General features: G+C 34.7%; 1 protein-coding gene across 5 annotated transcripts in view; it reads left to right on the top strand.

Annotated features, from left to right (window-relative positions):
• The window catches only part of LEKR1 (leucine, glutamate and lysine rich 1), a 234,131-nt gene that overhangs the window by 19,937 nt on the left and 193,426 nt on the right, over positions 1–20,768 (top strand). For all 5 annotated transcript variants that reach the window (XM_033203290.1, XM_033203296.1, XM_033203307.1 and 2 more), the window contains exon 3: positions 5,614–5,828. In XM_033203290.1, the coding sequence (XP_033059181.1) occupies positions 5,614–5,828 (215 nt within the window). The remainder of the gene's footprint in view (positions 1–5,613; positions 5,829–20,768) is intronic.

The following is a 20,768-nucleotide window of genomic DNA, read 5'->3' as shown; positions in this document are numbered from 1 at the left end:
TCCTTTGGCTTTGCATACAAATTTGAGAATAACTCTTTCTACATATAAAATATCTTGCTGAGATTTTGATAGCAATTGGATTATACCAATTTAGGGAAAATTGATATCTTTACTATTTTGAATCTTCCAGACCATAAATTTAGATCTCCATTTATTTAGATCTTCAATATATTTCATAAGCATTTTGTAGTTTTCAGCATACAAGTCTTGTACGTATTTTGTTATATCTACATCTGAGTATTTAATTTTTTGGAGCAACTGTAAATATATATATATTATATATATATAAATATATATGTATTGTATTTTTAATTTCAGTGTCCAGGTGCTCACTGGGTATATATAGAAATGCAATTGATGGTTCTGTTTGTATCTTGAAACATGCAACCTTGCTGAACTTACTAATTCTAGTTTTATTGTTGATTTCTTGGGATTTTCTATGTGGGTAATTATGCCATCTCAATTAGGGAGAGTTTTATTTTTTCCTTCTGATATGTATGCCTTTTATTTCCCCTTCTTGCATAATTGCTCTGGCTAGATATTCTAGCACTATATTGAATAAGTGTAGTGAGGGTGGATATCCTTGCCATTTTCCCAACCTTAGGGGAAAAGCACTGAGTTTTTTACTACTAATTATAATAAAGCTGTAGGGTTTTTTTTGTAAGTGCCCTTTACTAAATTGATTTTTAAATTGATAAATAAGCAGGCTAACTTAATGATGAGGAAGGGTCCTAATGGCTTTATGAAGTAGTCAGGTGGTCTGTGTGACTAATGAGCTTGAAGTATCTATTGCCCTATCTCAACAACTTTCTCCTAATCTGAATGAAATTTACTAAACACTCATTGTTTTGAGTAAAGGCATCTTATTGAATGGAAAACCTCTTAGAAGGATTAATATTTCATACTGCTATCACTCTTATCTACAACGAATAGTTTATTCTTGTCTGAGCACAAAAAGCATCATATGGAGAAGGAGGCACAATTTTATTTATTTGTTTATTTATTTATTTATTTGGAACAAGATCTTGCTGTGTTGTCCAGGCTGGAGTGCAGTGGCACCATCTCAGCTCACTGCAGCCTCTGCCTCCTGGGTTCAAGCAGTCCTCCCACCTCAGCCTCCCAAATAGCTGGGACTATAGGCACACACCACCATGCCTGGCTAATTTTTTAAAAAGTTTTTGTAGAAATAAGGTCTCACCATGTTGCCCAGATTCATCCTGGGCTCAAGCGATCCACCCACCTCGGCCTCCCAAAGCACTGGGATTACAGGTGTAAGCTACCATGCTTGGCCAGGAGGCACGATTTTGAAATAGAGAATGCCACAATTGGGCAGCAGGAAGGTACTAAGTAGTTTTTCTAGTTCAAGCACAGACAGGAGCTCTGAAAAGGATCTGAAGCCTAATTTAACCTTTTAAAAATTTACATTATTTTCATATTAAATAACTGTAATTTTAGAAGTATGAACACTGCATTTGAGAAGTGTGTTTCACAATTTATTTTCAAATGGTTCTATGTTTGTTTAATATACTGCATTTGTTACTGTCTCCTCCGAAGTGCATCTTGTAGAACACCAAAACATCCTGTTAATGACAGGCCTTTTGTCAAGAATGACAGCGTGTCATTATTTTACTTTCAAAATGAGAGGATGATATAACACCAAGTTATAAGAATGAAGCACAAATTATATTTCACAAAAAGCAGACAACTTCATTTGGGAACATAATTACAGTATTTCATATCTTCTCAAGTTTCACAAAAATGCCCTAAGTAATTAGCTCATATAGACACTAATAATTTGAAAGGGTTATTACTTTTTTTTCTACAGCAGTTTTGCTTACAGGATGTTATTTACAATTTAATAGCATTGAAAAATTTTATGCAATATACTTATTTAACATTGCTCACGTAATGATTCAGGTAAAGTCAGAAGACGACTCTTGTGGACCTATTAGTTTAAAATCACATTGTCTCGTTTTCTACATCATAATGAATATCATGTTTTCTCTTTCCTTGCTGGACTTCTAGAAAACCTATTCTCTAAAATGTATTACTTCACATAAAATACATTTCAGCCTTTTCTCCCTTGACTGCTATGATGAAATAACATTCTAATAGCTTTCACAATGTGAAGTTTATAGCATTTCTGTTTCGTTCTCAGACTGCAAATCTACTCCACCCATCAAGAGTTTTCTTTAGAATAAAGATAGGATACTTCGTCAGGAACAGGGCAAGAACTGCAATTAATAGGCAAGGATTAATGATGAAAGTGACTTACAGTAAGCAACAATTTTCAAATTGAGAAGAAGAGACCGAAATGCAAGATGGACAAAAATTTTAAGAAAATATCCATCTATTCCTAATTAGTTCAGGTTTATTGACATAAATGGATTATATTTCTGAGGGCCGATAGTGTCTTTGAATAGGATTGCAGAGCCACTCTTGGTTATGTTTGAAGATGTGTAGAGAGTAACAGGATAATGAACAAATGCCATTTCATGTATACAGTGCCCATAAATTACAACCAATTAGCTTAATTTCAATCAGAGACAAGATTTAGAATATATTATGAAAGGGTGGTTTGTGAGGATATATTAGACAAAACAATAATCCTTGAGCCAATTTTATGTTCACTGAGAGCAAGCCTGTAGGCTTTGTCATTTCATTTTATGTAGGATTACTAGATCCAGGAGCCATATTAGGCATAGAATATATGGACTTTATGAAAACATTTGACAAAGTCTGTCATAATATTCCTGAAGACAGTATAAAATAAATATAGACTGGTAACAAAGATAATTGGATGATTTAATGATCAGATTAAGAGTTGTACCTGAAATGTGCTGAATAATAGAACAGTATCAACCAATGTGATATTACATGCTGTGGAGTTCTGTCCTCAACTTAGTCAGTTCAGCATTTTAAAATCAGTGAGTGAGATACATAAAATGACTTATAAGGATCAGCTTTGCAAAAGACATGAAGCTTAGAATTTCCTGGATACCAATGGCAATAACTAAGGCAATAACCAAAGGCAATAACTATGTCTAAGACATATATATCTATGTTATATACTCAAATATATGTGAGTCTGAGATAACATAAGATATATATTTTTATATATTTTATGTATTTACATTTACATCTGTAGTTTTGTACTTGGATCTGAAAAGCCAAATGCAGACATAATAGAATGGGAAGTTCTGGTTGCAAGGAATAGGGAGCTTAAGGGAGAAAAGGGAAAACAGTAGAGGAAGATTGGGCATGAATTCCAAATGGCAAGTAGGGCAGCCAGGTCTCAAGAGGGACTGAAGTGAGGAACTGGAAGCGTTTGGAGTTCCTTATTTTCTCTTTCTGGAGCTACAGTGTCCTCATCTCAGCTTCTGTCTGTGTGTCTGCTCATTCATGTCTCAGATTTTAGTTATGTTAGTTAATTTGTATCTTGTACATGACATTTTCTAAGGTGACCTAAGTGCCTGAATCTTCAACAATTGCAGGCCCAGTTGGCTCATATCAGCTGGCGCTTGGTCCTTCTGGGTCTGATGTCCAATCCTGGTTCACCAGTCACCATGGCTAGGGTAGATGGGTAGAGGGAGTCTTAGTCACATTGCCAAACATAGCAGCCAGGGCTGTGGAAAGTGGATTATCTAAAATGGAAACATAGATAGAAAGGAAATAATTGGTATATTCAGTATAATGAGACATTGGTTTGCACTGCAGTATTTTTAAGATCAGGGGTTTTATGTAACATAAAGCCAGTTATGGTAAATAAAAGCAAAATATAATTGCTAAAAATATGAAAGACCAATGAGATCTAAGGTTTCATTAGAACATATTACAATGATATTAGTAATGAGATATTAGAATGAGAGAAGTTTGAGTCTTCTCTTACTATATTTCAGTGAGACCAGCCACACTAAACTGTTGCATTCTGGACACCATACTTTGAAACACATGTAGAACATTGGAAAAAATTTAGAGAAATCTAGAATAAGGAAGAAATTCAACTGAAGCAATTGTAAGTGTTGACCTGAAGAAGAGAAGACATAGAATGTTCCTGATAGCTGTCTTCAAATGTTAGAAAGACCTTTGTGTGAAAGAGGCCTGGGGATGTCACACATAGTTTCTAAGAGGACTGGAACTGGTGCGCACTTCAGGGAGGCAGATTTGTGATGAGCCTGAGAAAGGATTTCCTGAGAGACAAAATTGGCAGAAGATGGAACAGAATGCTTTAGAAAGTGGTTTCCCATCATTTGGGATGTTAAAATAAAGGATAGGCAACAACGTATTTAGGTTGAAGTAGATTAATGGAATTGAATCCATGTAGAACTTGAACCAGGTTATCTTTATGATTACTTTTAAACCTGATGTTTTATAAATCTATACATTTTATATAGTGGCAGTTGGTTGATATAGTCATTACTCTGTATCCCACAATACTGTATTATGGTTTTGAATTTAACATTTTTATTATTAAAGTTTAAATGAGCCAAATTTTATTTTATAAAAATGTGTTATTTTCTTCCAGTTGACATTTCTGTAATGACTTTGGTAGGTAGATATGGTGCCATTACTATTAGTTACAGAAACAGTTTCTGTAGTTTCAAGGGAGGTTACTTTAAGAGTAAATCTTGTATAATCCAAGAGTTAATTTCAAATTTAGTGCCCTGGAGCAAGTATTTTATGAAGCATCTCTTATCCTTTGTGAATAGGAAAACAAGCAGAGGCTACTGAGAAAAATTTATACTAGAAACAGAAAAAAGAGCTATCTCCTTTCTGACCTGGCTAAAATTTCATTTTTCACTGGCTGGCCCTATGCTGGCCAGAAGTCATACAACACTTTATTTGAAGGAAGGAAGAGGATCTATCCAATATACATGTGATAGATAAATATAATACAGTTGGTTAAAGGCACAGGTGCTGGTTTTAAATAGACCTGAGTTTTAATCCCAGCTTCTCCACGTATCAGCTGGTTATTTAACTTCAGTAGTCTCTGTGGGTTTTTTTTTTTTTTTTTTAATCTATAAGATGGGTATAACAATACCTATTAAGAACTGACTTGGGGAGAAGAGATTAGGTTCAAAGTGTTTTTCCTATTTGTAGATTTATGACAGAATGTTAAATTTCTGTAAAAATCATAAAATGCTGAAACGGAACAGAAACAGAATTCATTTGGTATAATGTCATACTTTTACAAATGAGGAAAATAAGGTCTGATAAAGCCAGGAGAACAGAGCAGTATGCAATTAAAGAACAGTGATTTCCTCCCACTTTGTGGAAAATTCATCTTAAAACCAGAATTATAAAGATTATACATTTTTCACTATTTTTGGTTTTATTTTACAGAAAATATTGTAAGAGTAAATCTTTCTTAGAGATACCATGGAGAAACAATTGCTCAGAAAGATCTTTTTCTAATCCCAGGATTTTGTGTCAGACTCAATATGCCTGTTTAAAATTTTTTATACAAATGTGGGCAATGTCATAATTATTGCTCCAAGGCATAGTATACTATATATTTAGTTCGTTCAACCAGCATGTCTACAGTATCTTCAGTTGAACTTTATTTTTCATAATTAAAAAAAAAATTTAATAAGTGTATGTTCTGTTTCCTAGATGTTGCCTGAAGAAAAAGTTTGTAAGTACTGTGGAGTCAGCTATCTAATTCTTCATGAATTTAAAGCTATGGAAGAAAAAGTGAAAGCAATGGAAAAAGAGATGAAATTTTATCAAGGAAGTGTAGATCGTGAAAAGAGACTTCAAGAAAAACTGCATTCTCTTAGCCAAGAACTTGAACAGTACAAAATTGACAGCAAATCCAAAACAGAAAGGTTAGAGTATGTTTTTCCTTTCTATCATTTATTTAGTTGAAAGAAAAGTACAGGAAATAAATACACTTTGAATGTTTTTCTGAAATTTCTCTACATCAGGTATAGTTTATACTTTAATACATTTGTTTGTTTCTTAATTATATTAATAATTACTAAATATAATTATTATAGTTTGCTTTCTTTCGAGGCATATATTTACTATCTGAAAAATTAGAAATCAATTAATTTAGTAACCACCAGCTGAGACGTTCAAGTTTTTTTCTCAGGTATATATCTTACGTTTTATTATTAGGAAAATTTTTCTATCAAAAATCAGATTAATTTTGGTAGTTTTTCATACATTTATTTTTAAATGGCTTTGGATTTTTAGATTTGTAGAGTAAGGCTTTCATATTTTGAAAAAGATGCCAAGACATTCAAATTAGTGTATGATTTTAAATTATTGGAATTGGAAAAAAATTTAAGAATGGGTTTCTAATATTGTAGAATCTAATCAGCAATCTAGTCTGCCAGAGACACTTCAATGAGCCTATACAGAAGAGTTTTTGCTGGTGTTTTATAGCTTTTCCTGTGAATGAAAATTTCTTGATTTAAAGTATTGACAGTTGATGTTAAGAGACCTTGAGTTAATGAATTTAATGAATAACATGTCTATGTAGTGGAAACTTGCTTAAGTCTCTTCGGATTAAATACTTCTATTACATTTTATTAAAAATATTTATATAAAATATGTAATTTCATTAAATGCCAGTTAAGCCAGATATTTCTTAGTTTTTTTTTTACAAAAAAAGTAGTTATAGTTTCTTTAATTTCTGAATAATAAAGTATTTTATGATATTTTCATGAAAAAGCTTAAAAATTTGAAGTATTGTTTACAATTTTTAATTTGGAGGGGTTTTACTTGTCAGGGATTCTTTTGTTTGGTGTATTCACACCTTGCTTTCTTTAATAAAATGTAGTATACATGTAAGACGTAAACACATGAAGTAAAAGAAGTATAGAGAATAATAAGGCAAGAAAGTCTTTGTACCCTGCTAATTGTACTATTACTGGTACCCTGCTGATTGTACTGATTGTATTCTTACTGGAGGTAAAAATCATTTTTTTTTTTCTTTTAAGATAGAGTCCTGCTCTGTCACCTAGGCTGGAGTGCAGTGTCATGATCTCAGCTCACTGCAGCCTCTGCCTTCCAGGTTCAAGTGATTCTCCTGCCTCAGCCTCCCAAGTAGCTGGGATTATGGGCACACACCACCACGCCTGGCTAATTTTTTGATATTATTAGTAGAGACAGAGTTTCACCATGTTGGCCAGGCTGGCTCAAACTCCTGACCTCAGGTGATCTGCCCACATGGGCCTCCCAAAGTGTTGGGATTACAGGCGTGAGCCACTGCGCCCGACCAAAAATCACTTTTAATGATTTGGTGTATGTCTTGCTAGATCCTTCATTGTACCTTTACCTTTGTTACAAATGTGTTTTCTTTTCTTTCTTTCTTTTTCTTTTTTTGAGACAGGGTCTTTCTCTGTTGCCCAGGCTGGTGTGAAATGGCACTATCATGGCTCACTGCAGCCTTGACCTTCCGGACTCAAGCTGTCCTCTCAAGCCTCCCGAGTAGCTGGGACCACAGGTGCACACTACCATGCCTGGCTAATTTTTGTATTTTGTAGCTTTTTTTTTTTTCTAGAGATGCGGTTTTGCTGTGTTGCCCATGTTGGTCTTGAACTCCTGGGCTCAAGTAATCTGCCTGCCTTGGCCTCCCAAAGTGCTGGGATTACAGGCATGATCCACTGCACTCAGCCTTATTTTCTTAATATGTGTAGTTTATATCTTTTTCTCTTAATAGACTAGTTTTAACATAAGCAGTATATCAAACATACTGTTGTGCTGCTGACATTTGCCGCTTAATTATATATATTGGAAATTGTTCCATGTTAATGTGTGTAGATCTACCTTGTTCTTAACTACACCAACATTTTTCTTACCAAGAACATGCTATAATTTACTTAATTTTCTTTTCAAAGTTTATATTATTTCCAATTTTTGTTATTACATGTAGTATTTGTAGTTATGTTCTTGTGAACATATGCTGTTCCAAATGATAAATTTCTAGAAGTGAAACTACTGAAAGAAAACAAATGCCAGTTTAAAATTTTGATAGGTATTATACCAAGTAGTCCTTTGAGAAAATAGCATTCACTTACATTTGGCCAATAGTTGATGAAGTGACCACTTTCCTACATTTTGTTAATATTGGGTTTTTCTTAATTTTTTTCAATCTCTTGAGTGAAAAATATTACCTCATGGTTATTTAATTAGTATTTTTTTTTGCCAAAGAAGCTGAACAATTTTTTGTGTATTAGACATTTATATTGATTGCCTGTAAACATATATTGCCCATGTTATTGGGTTATTTGCTTATATTTGTTTATTTGTAGGCACTTTTAATGTAATATTGGCATTATACTTTGTTTATATATGTTGTGAATATTTTCTCATGGTTGCTTGTCCTTTCACTTCATTGTATTTTTTTGCTGTATCTTTTAAAAGTTTTAATAATATCCTGTGCCAGATTCTGGTTGGTTAGAGTTTTGTGTCAAGTTCTTTTAGTTGCAAACAACGGAAACTTATCTGACATGAACCTAAACACAACAGAGAATGTATTGGAAAAGTACGAGGTGATAGCTCATTGAAAGGAAGGAAAAACTCAAGAACCCTGGCTTTGGAAATGGACTGGAAACAGAGCTTGTTCAGGGATCTGGGAAGTCTGGGGTAAATTCACTCAACTTCTTTTTCCTTGCATCATTCCCTTCAAGATTCAAATCCCAGAAGAGTCTCACTGGCTTTATTTCCTTTACGTGACCACCCTCCAATTCCACCCCCTTAGCCTGATGAAGGGGATAACCTTGATTGATAGTTCTATGAAGACTTCATACAATGAAAGCAAAGGTATTCACTAAAAAGAAGTTAAGAGTATTGTTATCAGAAGATGAGGGAATAGACTCAGGCAAGTAGAAACAACATGTGTTTAAACTTATTGTATCAGAATTACCTTTTAAATCTATTTAGTATTAATTTTGTATATAATTTGAGGTAGATTTCCAATTTCATGTTTGTTGTTTCTCAGATATCTGGCTGTTGGCCCAATATCATTTATTAAATTCTTCATCCTCTCTCTCTTGAGTTGAAATGCCACCTATTAATTTTTCTTCTAGCATATTTCTGGATGCTCTGTTTTGTGTTATTGATTTATTGTCTATCATTGAGTCAGGGCCACACTTTTAACTACTTTAGCTTTATAATGTTTTGATATTTTGTAGGACAAGTGTTTGGTTTGCCTTCGGGTTACCCTGGCTTTTTAGTATATTTTCTTTTCTGGATGAACTCTAGAATCAGCTTGTCAGATTCCATAAAATATGCTATGTTATGATTTAGACTGGGATTGCATTTACTTTCTAGAGCAGTTAGATTATCTCGATAATTGACATCTTTATAATCTTGAGGCTTCTTATCCTGGAACATGGATTCCTCATTTATTCAGATGTTCTTTAAATCCTTCAATACAATTTTATAATTTTTAAATATACTCTGTATTAGTTTAATCCTTGGACATATTTTTGTTGCTTTTGGGAAGGATGCCTTTTTATTACATTTTTTTTGAATGCTGTTTATTTCTGTAGCTAGCTTCCTTATTGAATTCTTTTATTAGTTGTTAGGACTTTTTAATTTTCTTGAATATTTGTTATATATGTTTATCACATACACGTACATGTAAAACAGTCACATCATATGCAAATAGTGCCTGTCATCTTTTTATTTCCAATAGTTATACCCTTTTCCTCCTTTTTCTTGTCTTATTAAATTGGATTGGACCTGTAGAACAGTGTTGAATAGTAAACTTGTAGAATGCATCTTTATATTTATTTGTAAGGTAATGCAATCCTGTCTAGGATGTTTCTGTTTTAAAAAGAACATCTGCTATAGGTTTCTTAAAGATACCTTTTATCAATTTAAGGAATTCCTTCTTTTATTTCTAGTTCTTTAAGTTTATTTAAAATCAGATGACTATTGAATTTTAATAAATGCTTTTCTGTCTTCTATTGAGATGATCATATGATTTGTTTTCCTTTAATCTGTTAATATAGTAAATCATACTAATGGATTTTCTAATATGAAGCTAAACTTACATTTTTGATAGAAAGCCATTTTGATCATGTTCCGTATTTCAGGGTTCCCAGAGTCTCATGTATTTGCTTGCCTTCTTCATGATTCTTGCCACTGCTATAAGTACTCTGCACTGTTCTATTTTTCTGTGAATGCTCCCTTAAATGTATGTATTTCTATGCATATAGTAAGTGGAAAAACATTTATCACTTGCCATAAATAAAATATTTAAAAAATAAGTATATAACTACAGGTTGAGTACCTTTTATCCAAAATGCTTTGGGTAAAAGCATTAAATAAAAGTACTTTGGTCCAGAAGTGTTTTGGATTTTGGAATATTTTCAGAATACATACCAGTTGAGCATCTAATCTGAAAATCCAAAATGTGAAATGCACTAATGAGTGTTTCCTTTGAAAATCATGCTGACACTAAAAAAGTTTTGGATTTTGGATAATTTCTTGATTAAAATAAAAGTGTTTTGTCTCTGTAACACTAACAAAATTGCCCATGCTAATAGTAATATGTGAAATAGTTTATGAAGAGCGTTGTTCTTTTGAAATAATACTGCTAATATTTTACATAGATATTTGTGTCTTCGCAGGTGAGGTTGGCCTATAGTTTTGTTTCCTTGTGGCATACAAACTATGTTATACTTACCTTTTCTAATAAGTTAAGAAGGCTTTCATCTTTGGTGTGCACCAGACATCTTGAATAGCACATGAGTGTTTTGTTCCTTGAAGCTTTGGTAGATCTTCATTAAAAATGTATTTTGGTGGGGGGAGGGTTGGTGGAATTTTGATGACCTATTATAGTTCCTCTATAATTATTGGTTTACTTATGGATTTTTACCTCTTTTTGAGTCATTTTTGGAAATGCTTTCCTGGAAAATCAAGCATTTCACTTGGCATTTCAAATTTCTTGATGTTTAGTATTATATAGTATCCTCTTATTTAGAAGCTTTCCTCTGTATTTGTTATGACTCCATTTCTCTTTCCTTGGGTAGCTTATTTGTGTTTGATTGAGAAGGAGACAAGAAAGAGAGGGAAGGACAGAGAGTGTGTTTTTCCTAGGAAAATAAACAAATTTGTCTATTTTGGCCTTTTTAAAGAACCAGATTTTTGTTTAAATTATTCAAATATGTTCCTTTTTAAAATTTATATTTATCAGGCCAGGTGTGATGGCTGATGCTTGTAATCCCAGCAGTTTGGGAGGCCGAGACAGACTGATCACCTGAGGTCAGGAGTTTGATACCAGCCTGGCCAACATGGTGAAACCCTGTCTCTACTAAAAATACAAAAATTAGCTGGGTGTGGTGGCAGGCATCTGTAACCTCAGCTACTTGGGAGGCTGAGGTGGGAGAATCCCTTGAACCTGGGAGGCGGAAGCTGCAGTGAGCCAAGAATCATGCCACTACACTCTAGCCTGGGCGGCACAGCGAGACCCTGTCTAAAAGAAAAAATATATATATATATATATTTTCTATCCTTTCTTTAATGTTTAGTTTTCTTTATACTCACTTGGGTTGAAGTCTTTGGTTAATTTATTTTCAGTCTCTTTTTCTAGTAAATAAATTTAAAGCTATTAAGTTTTCCTGTCACAACAATCTTTGGCAACAACAAACTTTTTGATGATAGTATTTTATTTTCATTTACTTCTAAATAAGATGAAGTTTAGTTTTTATTTCCTTTTTAATCCAAGAAGTACTTGGAGGAATGTTTTTAAATTTCTAAATGGATAGATTGTTTTTTGGCTATCCTTTTATCTGTGTCTATTTTTATTCCAGGTTGCCAGAGAATGTAACCTATTTGGGAGAATGTATTAAGAGTTTAGTAAACAATAAGTTTTGGAAATATTCTGTAGTTACTCTAAAGGGTGCATAGTCTTCTTTTTATGGATGTAACTTTCTAATAGATCCATTAAATTACACTGGTTAATTGCAGTATTCAGATTACATATATTTTTACTTAGTTTTGTCAATTCCATTTGAAAAACCGTAAGGGAATATTGAAGTCTTTCAAAATGAATATGGATTTGTCAGTTTCTGTTTATGTCAAAATTAGGTTCATGGGAGTATATAAAACCTATCTTTTTAGATTTTATATGTTTTGCTAATATAGAATATCCTTCTTGACCTTAAATTTTTCTAACACTGGATTTAAAAAATTATAGTTTGTATCTTTACACTTCACAGATGTTTTATACTGACTTTTTAACAAATTAATAAACTTTATTTTTTAGAGCAGTTTTAAGTTCACAGCAAATTTGAGTGGATCAGAAAGTTTTCATGTAACGCAGTTCCCACACTCACACAACCTCCTCTTCACACCACAATGATACATTTGTTATAGTTGATAAAGCTATATTGACACATCATCATCACCCCAAATCCATAGTTTACATTAGGTTTTACTCTGGGTGTTATGCATTCTAAGGGGTTTGACAAATGTATAAAGACATTATCCACACTTGTAGAATACAGAATAGTTTCATTCATACAGAATAGTTTCACTACCCTGAAAATACTCTGTGTTCTACCTATGCATCCTCCTTCCCCATTAACACTTAGCAGCCACTGATCTGTACTGTTGGTGTTTGGCTGGAGTAGGGCAAGTACTGCTAAGAATGCTTTCTGTCATTCAGTCACCCTTCCCATACTCAGCTAGGTGGATTAAATTTTTCTTGGAGCTCTTTTTTGTCTATGGATGTTGGTGGTTCTGGGTTGGAGACTTCAACAGCACCTTGTCTGGGATATGTGAGAGTCAATGAGGAAAGTCAGGGATTTTATTGCCTTGGTATTTATCAAGTCCCAAGGTCCCTAGGCCATCTGTCTTCTTTCCACTTTTCAGAGTCTTTCTATGCTGCTTGTGTTACGTTCAGGGTGTTTTAGTTGTAAGAAGGAGGATCTGGGAACAATGGGACTACTCCATTTTGGTGGAAATCTTGGGTTGGTTTTTTAAGTCAAATTAAATATTGTTTTGAGTAACTTAGAATATTTCTAAAAAAGGTAATTGGTTAAATTCTCACAAATGTCAGTAGATTACAGAAGTCAGTAGTTACACAATGAAATGCATCTCTAAGTGGCTATTAAACATTTCCTCTTCAGTTTCTCCTCTGCTTATGCCAAATTGAGACTGTCATATGGAGAGGTAATCCACAGTAATGTAGGCTTGTTTATGAGGGACGGCACTTAAGAGTTTGGTTGATCGTAGTTGGCAATTATCTCATGTTAGGTAAACCAGATAAGTCAGTTTAGAGCAGTCAGCCCAAGAATGGGGCTACCTAAGGTAGGTACTAAAGGTCGAGAGCTAGATTGAGTCTATAGTTTGAGACCAGATTAATGCAGAGAGTGTGCCTGAATTTACAAATGGTGAGAATTGGAGGAAATAAGTGTACCTGGCTGGTGTAGAGAGTGATGGGGGCAAACAAGGCAGCTTTTGTTAGTCATTTTCCTTCCCTGGTAAACCTACTTACCTCCAACCTAGACTGGCTGGATCAGTTAAGAATACAATCTATGGTAAGTGGCTTAAATGGACAAAGGTTTATTTCTTGAAGGAAGAAGAAGGGGTATGGGTAGCTTAGTGATGTCACCAGGAACTCAATCCCTTTCTCTCTCTCATTCTGTCTTCCTCAGTAAGTAGGCTTTTAGCCTCATACTGGTCTTATGATTTCATGATGGCTTCTGCATCACCAGATGCCATGTTTAATTTCTAGGCAGGAATATGAAGGGGGAAGCAGTCAGGGGAAATGCTTATATTAGGAGATCAAAAACTTTTTCAGAAAGCTTCACCCTATGTGCCATTGGTCATGACTACAGAAGAGTCTGGGGCATTGACTGCAGGGTGTTGGCTTGTTGCTCCCTGAAACAATATCAGGTACTGTTGTAAGGAAGAAAAGGAAACAGACACTATCAGGGCCTGCTCACTGGGCCATTAGATTTTTCTCCAGAGTATCACGTGTATGCTTAATTTCATTCATTGAGAAGAATAAAAGTAGTATCTTGAGAAAATAGATATATCAACAACTCCCTTTGTAAAAGGTCTTATCTTTTATACATGTGTCATCCAGGCTTCTGCTTTTTGTACTTTTGCAGCACTTTTTGGTGTTTATGGAAGTAGCGTAAGGGGCATTTATGCTAAAAATGATTGGGACAACTTAATTTTGAATAATCAAGATTTTATAGAACGAAGAACTGATGTAGAACTGTAGTTCTTATAGGGTGGGGCCTACTTCCTAGGGAACTATTGTCGATCTCTGGGGCCTTTTCAATCCCTCACATTGCTCTTGAGATTCTGATTTGCCTATTTTGGGACGTGTTAAGAATTCAGTCTACAGTACAATGAGGACTGTTACTGATAGAAGTGTGTTTGGGCAAAGGAACATGGGAACGGCAGGGAAAAAAACGTTGAGTACCATTGTGGAAACACATTCATTTTCAGGCCATTGAAAAATGGCTCCAGTAGACACAGGGCCATTAAAAAATTATTTAAATCTGGAAGTTCATGTCACTTTTTTTGTCTAGATGTATAGATATGAATTTATTACATTGATGTTTGTACTATGCATTACTTGAACTTTGAGGAACCTAAACAAGTTTATTTATAGCATGTAGACCTAAGATACAGCTCATCTTTTTATTTCTTTTCATTTTTCTCCCACGCCAACACTAGATTGTGCTACACACCAAAGTCCTTAGGTATAGAACATACTATTTTCTTTTATTTCTTCTCTCCATGAACATGTGCAAACAGTAAATAGAAGTTGACAGGTGTTTTTATGATCAGTATAAATAATGTTTACCTGAGTTTCCTTGTTACTAAATCTGGCAAGGTTATGAAGATTGATATTTATTTAACAATATTGTAGACCTATGTATATGTATGTATCTTTTATTACCAGTATAACTTTGAAAGCCCTTCGTGTATAATTCTGATGTTGCTGTAGCAACATGGTTACCAAAATAAGGTACATTTTTTTTCTGCTTTGTCTTTTTAAGGCATTCTTTTTCTCCCAAAGCTTTTTAATCAGCAGTAGAGAGTTTCAGGCCCAACCACTTATTATTTTTTCTATTCATCTTTCTACTTTGAATTTCCCTTGCTTAAAATTGGTTACTTATTATTGTAACAAATGAAATATAATTTTTATTGGCATACATATAGTGGGAATTGTAAGAATGAATTCGAAGGGATGCAGTGTATGATATGGTATAAAAAGTATAGGCTCTGCTAGTACCTAATCTTATGACTTTGCCCCTTAATCTTTCTGTGCTTTGGTTTCATCATCTGTAAAATGGATAAAGAGCTACTTCACAGGGATGATACACACATTATGCATTGCTTGGTAGGAATTCAGTTACCTTTCACTTCCCTCACCTTCCTTTTTCCTTTTTCTATGTTTGTTAACTAAGGTTAATAGCATACTGTTTCTCCCTATAAATATTGTCACTTTCGTACCTAACTTGGATATCTAAATAATTACTGATTTCACAAAGGAAGTTCTTGAGTCTAGGAAATATCCTGATCTCAGCTCTCCCACAATTAATTCCAATTTAATTGGTATTTTAACCAAAGCCTAGCCCAGCTTTGGTTAAGTTCACAGCCAGTGGAGTTCCACTCAGTGGAGTAGAGATTTTATGGAAAGCATAGCTGTAGAACTCAATCATTGCTTTTGTTTATTATATCTCCTTTCTTTGCAAAAAGGATATTCATTGATTTAAAAGGCATAATAAAATAAACAACATAGGAGGGAAAATGGAGGGAGATGTTGGACAAAAACCAAGAATTTGAATATGTCGACCTCAAGGGTTAAACGTTAAGTTTGGCTTTCTAGCAAATCCTTTTACCTGAGCTCCAGGGATTTTCATACTCATAGCCTTTTTGTAGGAGTAGGAATAGGGCAGGGGTTGGGGAAGTGGGTTTTTTGTTTGCTTATTTAAGCAAGGCTGACTTAACACTGGAAGAAATCCCCAGGAAGTCTAAGGGAGCTAATTCAGGAGAGTAATTAGGCTTTGGTGAGAACTTCTACTATCTATGTATCTGAAGCCAGTCCTAATAGGCAATAGGTGGCCACCCCGTATAATGCTGGACTCAATGCTGCTCTTCATCAATGAGGCAGGAAATTATTTTAAAGAGTGCACCTCTGGCTTGTCTTTCAGTTAGCTTTTCTCTTGACCCTCATGCCTCCACCCATCTCCTTACTGCCTCACTTACCGTAACGCCTGAACAAACAAGTCAGATCATGTTATTTTAGCTTAAAAATAGGTTAAATTTTATTTGTTGCAGGTTTGAATTAATACGTCTTCACAAAAGTGGACAATTTGAATTTTTCTCAGATTCTTTATATATTATTTACATATTTATAACTGGCAACAGCTTTCAAATAGGAGAAAAATGAATTAACTCATTGACTAAGGTATGATCCTCACCTCTTATATCCATTTTACAGATGGCTAAGCAAACACAAAGAGATTAAATAATGATGCTCACACAGCTGGTCAAGTTCTTTATCTTTCTCTTTTATATGATACCACTATTCAGGTTAGTTGAAGAAACCAAACAAATACAGCTATGGTAAATTATGGTAGAGTGAAGAGACTGTCATTGGAGGTATGTATTTTAAAGGGACAAGGCACACCAGATCTTGAGCCTTGTCTTGTTGGACTGAAGAAACTCAGTTGTACAAAAAGCCATGCAGTGTTAGCAAGAGACAGGGTTGGTTGAGTTGGCAGAACTGTTAGGGAAGCTGTCCCTAGAAACATTTTGAAGAACTCAACAAGAAATCTTCATGTATTATTTGCCACATTTTAAACTAAAGTGAAGATGTAGTGAGATGGAAAATCATTTTAATCAAAGTGGCTCCACATTTGAAGTCACTAATTTAGACATCCCATTCTTTGTGTACTTCTCATTGTCCAGCTTGATCAGTTTCATTGCATCTTGAAGTCTACTTTCTCTACCTTCTCTCTTTCTTTTTCTGTTATCACTTTCTTTCTTCTCCAGCTTTGATGCCATGTTTGTAATGTCAGTCATCCTTTGACAGTATCTTCAAGTCCCATTTACATTATCCTTCCATCATATCAGCTGGGAAAACTGCTAATGTGGATGACTCCAATTAACCACACTCTTCATGCAAGTACCCTGGCTGCCAGGAATCTGGCAGTGCTTATTATTTCCTCTTTTTATGGTATTTCCATCTTTTCTTTCTCTATAAGCTCCTTCTTTTCCAACAGTATTTCCTCAGGACTCCAAATAAACAAACGAAATCTTCACTTAAACTGAGGCATCTTCCAGGTACTTTCTTAGCTCCCTCTTGTCATGCCATTCTTACTGAATAAATTACCTGGACTTACTGCTTTCATTTTGTCACATCCATACATCACTGTAATTTGGCTTCATTCATTTCCAAAAGTGTTCTAATTCAGATCATCATTTATTTCCATGTTACTAAATCCAAAAAGTATGCTAGTTATTTGTCTTTCTTGACTTCTTAATAGCATTTGACACAGTATTTTAGCCCTTGTATCTAGAACACTCTCTTATTTTACTTTCATATCATATTCTCATTTTTGTGTGGCCTTTCATGATACCTATTGCTTTTTATTGTCCTTTTTTGGCCTCTCCACTTCTTCCTGCTATGTAAATACTGGAGACTTCCAGGGACCTGTCCACAGCTCTCTTCCATTTTTATTCTACATTCTCTTTTCAGTTTCCAGTTGCTTTTATTCAGCCCTGAGGATTTAGTTACCCTCTCTTGATGTAGGCTTCTGAATCACCACTTCCACTTCTAAGTTTTCTTGTGAGCCCCATACTAATCTCTTCAGCTCTTTTTTTAACATCTTCACCTGGCGTTCCAAAGTGAACTGCTTATCCTCCTTCTTCTTGTGTTCTACCTGATACTCTTGTGTTCCTAACTTTAGCATATGTTACTCCCATCATCACTCTGCAGCATTAAGGTAGTGTTGAGGCTGTGTTTTGCAATCAGATTGCCTGGATTTGAATCCTGGCTCCATCAGTTATTAGTAGCTTGGACTTGGGCAAATTACTTAAATGCCCTTTGCCTCAGTTTTCTAGTCTGTAAAATGGGAATACTAATACTACCTTTGTCACAGAGTTACTCTGAGTACTGAATGGGGGTGTGTGAGATTTGTATCTTATATGGATTTAATAAAACATATGAATTGCTTATATAATGTAATTATGATTATCATCCATCCTGGGCATTATCTTTGATTCTTCCCATATCACCTTCCTCTTAAATATTTCTTGAATCTGTCCATATGTTTATCAATTCATTCAACCACCATGCTAGTCCATTCTTTGCTTTAACATCTACAGTCATCTCTCTATCATCTCCCTGTTGCCCATTTTCAATTCATTCTTTATTCTGCAACCTGGTGGTTGTGTCAGAATGCATATTGGATCATTGCACTTTAACACTTTATCTGTCAGAGGTTCAAGTTTTCTTTAGAATAAGGCTCAAAATCTTCTCTATGGTCTGAGAGTCTGGGTGACCTCTCACCCTTGGTTATCCCCCCAACTTCACTCTCTTTGTTTCAGTCACCTTAGACTTTTTTCCCCTGTTTTCTAAGAGATTATCTACCTCTTTTTGCTACCTCTTTCTGCTAAGAGATTATATACCTCTTTTTTCAGGGTTTAGCTGAGATGCCAGATCATCAGGACGGCATTTGCCGACCTCTAATGGGGTTCCCATGAACATCCTTTGTTTTCCCTTTTATAATGCTCCTTAAATACAATTATTTGTTTAATGTTTGCATTCCTGGCTAAGTTCCATAAAAACGAGTCTAATTCTTGGCTTTATCTGTTTCTAGTACCTAACAGTGTCTGGCACATAGTAATGCTCTGAAAAATATTTGTTGAATTAATTCATTTATGAGCAGATATGAAAAACGTATGATTGCTATGTTTGAGGAATTCTCCTTTGTCTGATTGTTATAGGCAGAAGAGCTGAAGTTTCTCTATAGATGCTGGGAAGGCCAGACACTTACTTTCCAAACCTACCTTGAAATTAAGGATGACTTTCTGTGAAGGTTCTGTTCAATTAAATGTGAATGAAAATCTGCTGAGGGATTCTGGGAAATTTTGCACCACCTCTTTCCTTTCTTTCTTCTTCCTCTTCCTCCCCATAATGCAGAGGACAGACTGGAGGCAGATTGGTCTTCTTGCAATGGTGAGGTTACTGTGAGGATGAGCATGACGTTTTAAGAAAGACAGAAGGATTCTTAGTCTTTGATGATATCTTGGTGTTCTTGTGCCCACCCTGAAATGCCTCTCTCCAGACGTCTTACTATGTGAAAATAATTAACCACTATATCATTAATATACTATAGTCTGGTTTCTGTTATATGTAGCCAGATGCAATCCCTGATAGGTGCATATAGTGCTTACATAACTTATTTGGTACCTAGTGATATGATGTTTTAGGATTGTAAACCAGTGGGCAGATGGCTGGATGGCTGGGTGGATGGATGAATGAGTAGCTAGATGGATGGATGGACAGCAACCAGTAGATTATAAACTACTGGAAAATAAAGACCGTATTTTATATTTTTTGTATTCCCCTTCCCCACACCCAACTCTATGCACCCTGCATACTGTCCTTCATATAGTAAATGCCCAACAAGTGCTTCTTGATGATAGTGTTGATTGAGGTTTGAAGAGGATATTTCCTTAAGAATGGTTCTGAGTTACAGGTTTCATTTGGATTCTGAAAATGAAATCTCCTAAGAGAGCAGCCTCTAGACTTAATTTAAAGAGATACATCAACATTTGGGTCAATATTTGCTGTATCTCTGGTAATTTAGAAAATGAAATACCTTGTAAAAGTAAGAATAAAGGATGTATCTTGGCAAATGGCCTTGCCAATAATGTTCAAAACAAAAGAACCATTATTAAATGAAAGGATGTCAAGTAGTATAATTCTCTGCTGATATAGCTTATTATAAGTAAGCTGACCGTAAAATTTGTAGTCCAAATTGGAAATTTTTGAGTAAAAGGAGGTGCTATCAGTAGTTATTCTTGAACAATAAACTCAAACTGGAACTGTCCTAGGACTTATGATTAATTTTAAGAAAATAAGTCATTTCTATATGTCAAAAAAGTCTACAATTTTGATACAGATTTGAGTTATTAGGTTGGTGAAAAAGTAACTCAGGTTTTTGCCAATAGTGTGAAAATCTCTGAGGCCATTCCCTTTTCAGCATTTTGTACATGTGTATTCCCCTGGCCAAAATAAACTACCCATTTGATTTTTCTCTTTGTGGTTAAATTATTTTTATACCTCAAGATTCTTCTTTTTTATATTGTTACCTCCAATTACTCCAGTCCACAATAATCTCTTTTTGATATTGGATAGCGCTTACATTTTTTTTTTTTATTATTATACTTTAAGTTCTAGGGTACATGTGCATAACGTGCAGGTTTGTACTTGTGCCATGTTGGTGTGCTGCACCCATCAACTCATCAGCAGCTATCAATTCATCATTTATATCAGGTATAACTCCCAATGCAATCTCTCACCACTCCCCCCTCCCCATGATAGGCCCCGGTGTGTGATGTTCCCCTTCCCGAGTCCAAGTGATCTCATCGTTCAGTTCCCACCTATGAGTGAGAACATGCAGTGTCTGGTTTTCTGTTCTTGTGATACTTTGCTAAGAATGATGGTTTCCAGCTGCATCCATGTCCCTACAAAGGATGCAAACTCATCCTTTTTTATGGCTGCATAGTATTCCATGGTGTATATGTGCCACATTTTCTTAATCCAGTCT

This window comes from Trachypithecus francoisi, unplaced genomic scaffold (assembly GCF_009764315.1).
Source record: "Trachypithecus francoisi isolate TF-2019V2 unplaced genomic scaffold, Tfra_2.0 Lachesis_group0, whole genome shotgun sequence".
NCBI classification, from domain to species: Eukaryota; Metazoa; Chordata; class Mammalia; order Primates; family Cercopithecidae; genus Trachypithecus; species Trachypithecus francoisi.
Note: the sequence above shows the minus strand (reverse complement) of the source record. Positions and strands in the feature narration are given on the sequence as shown.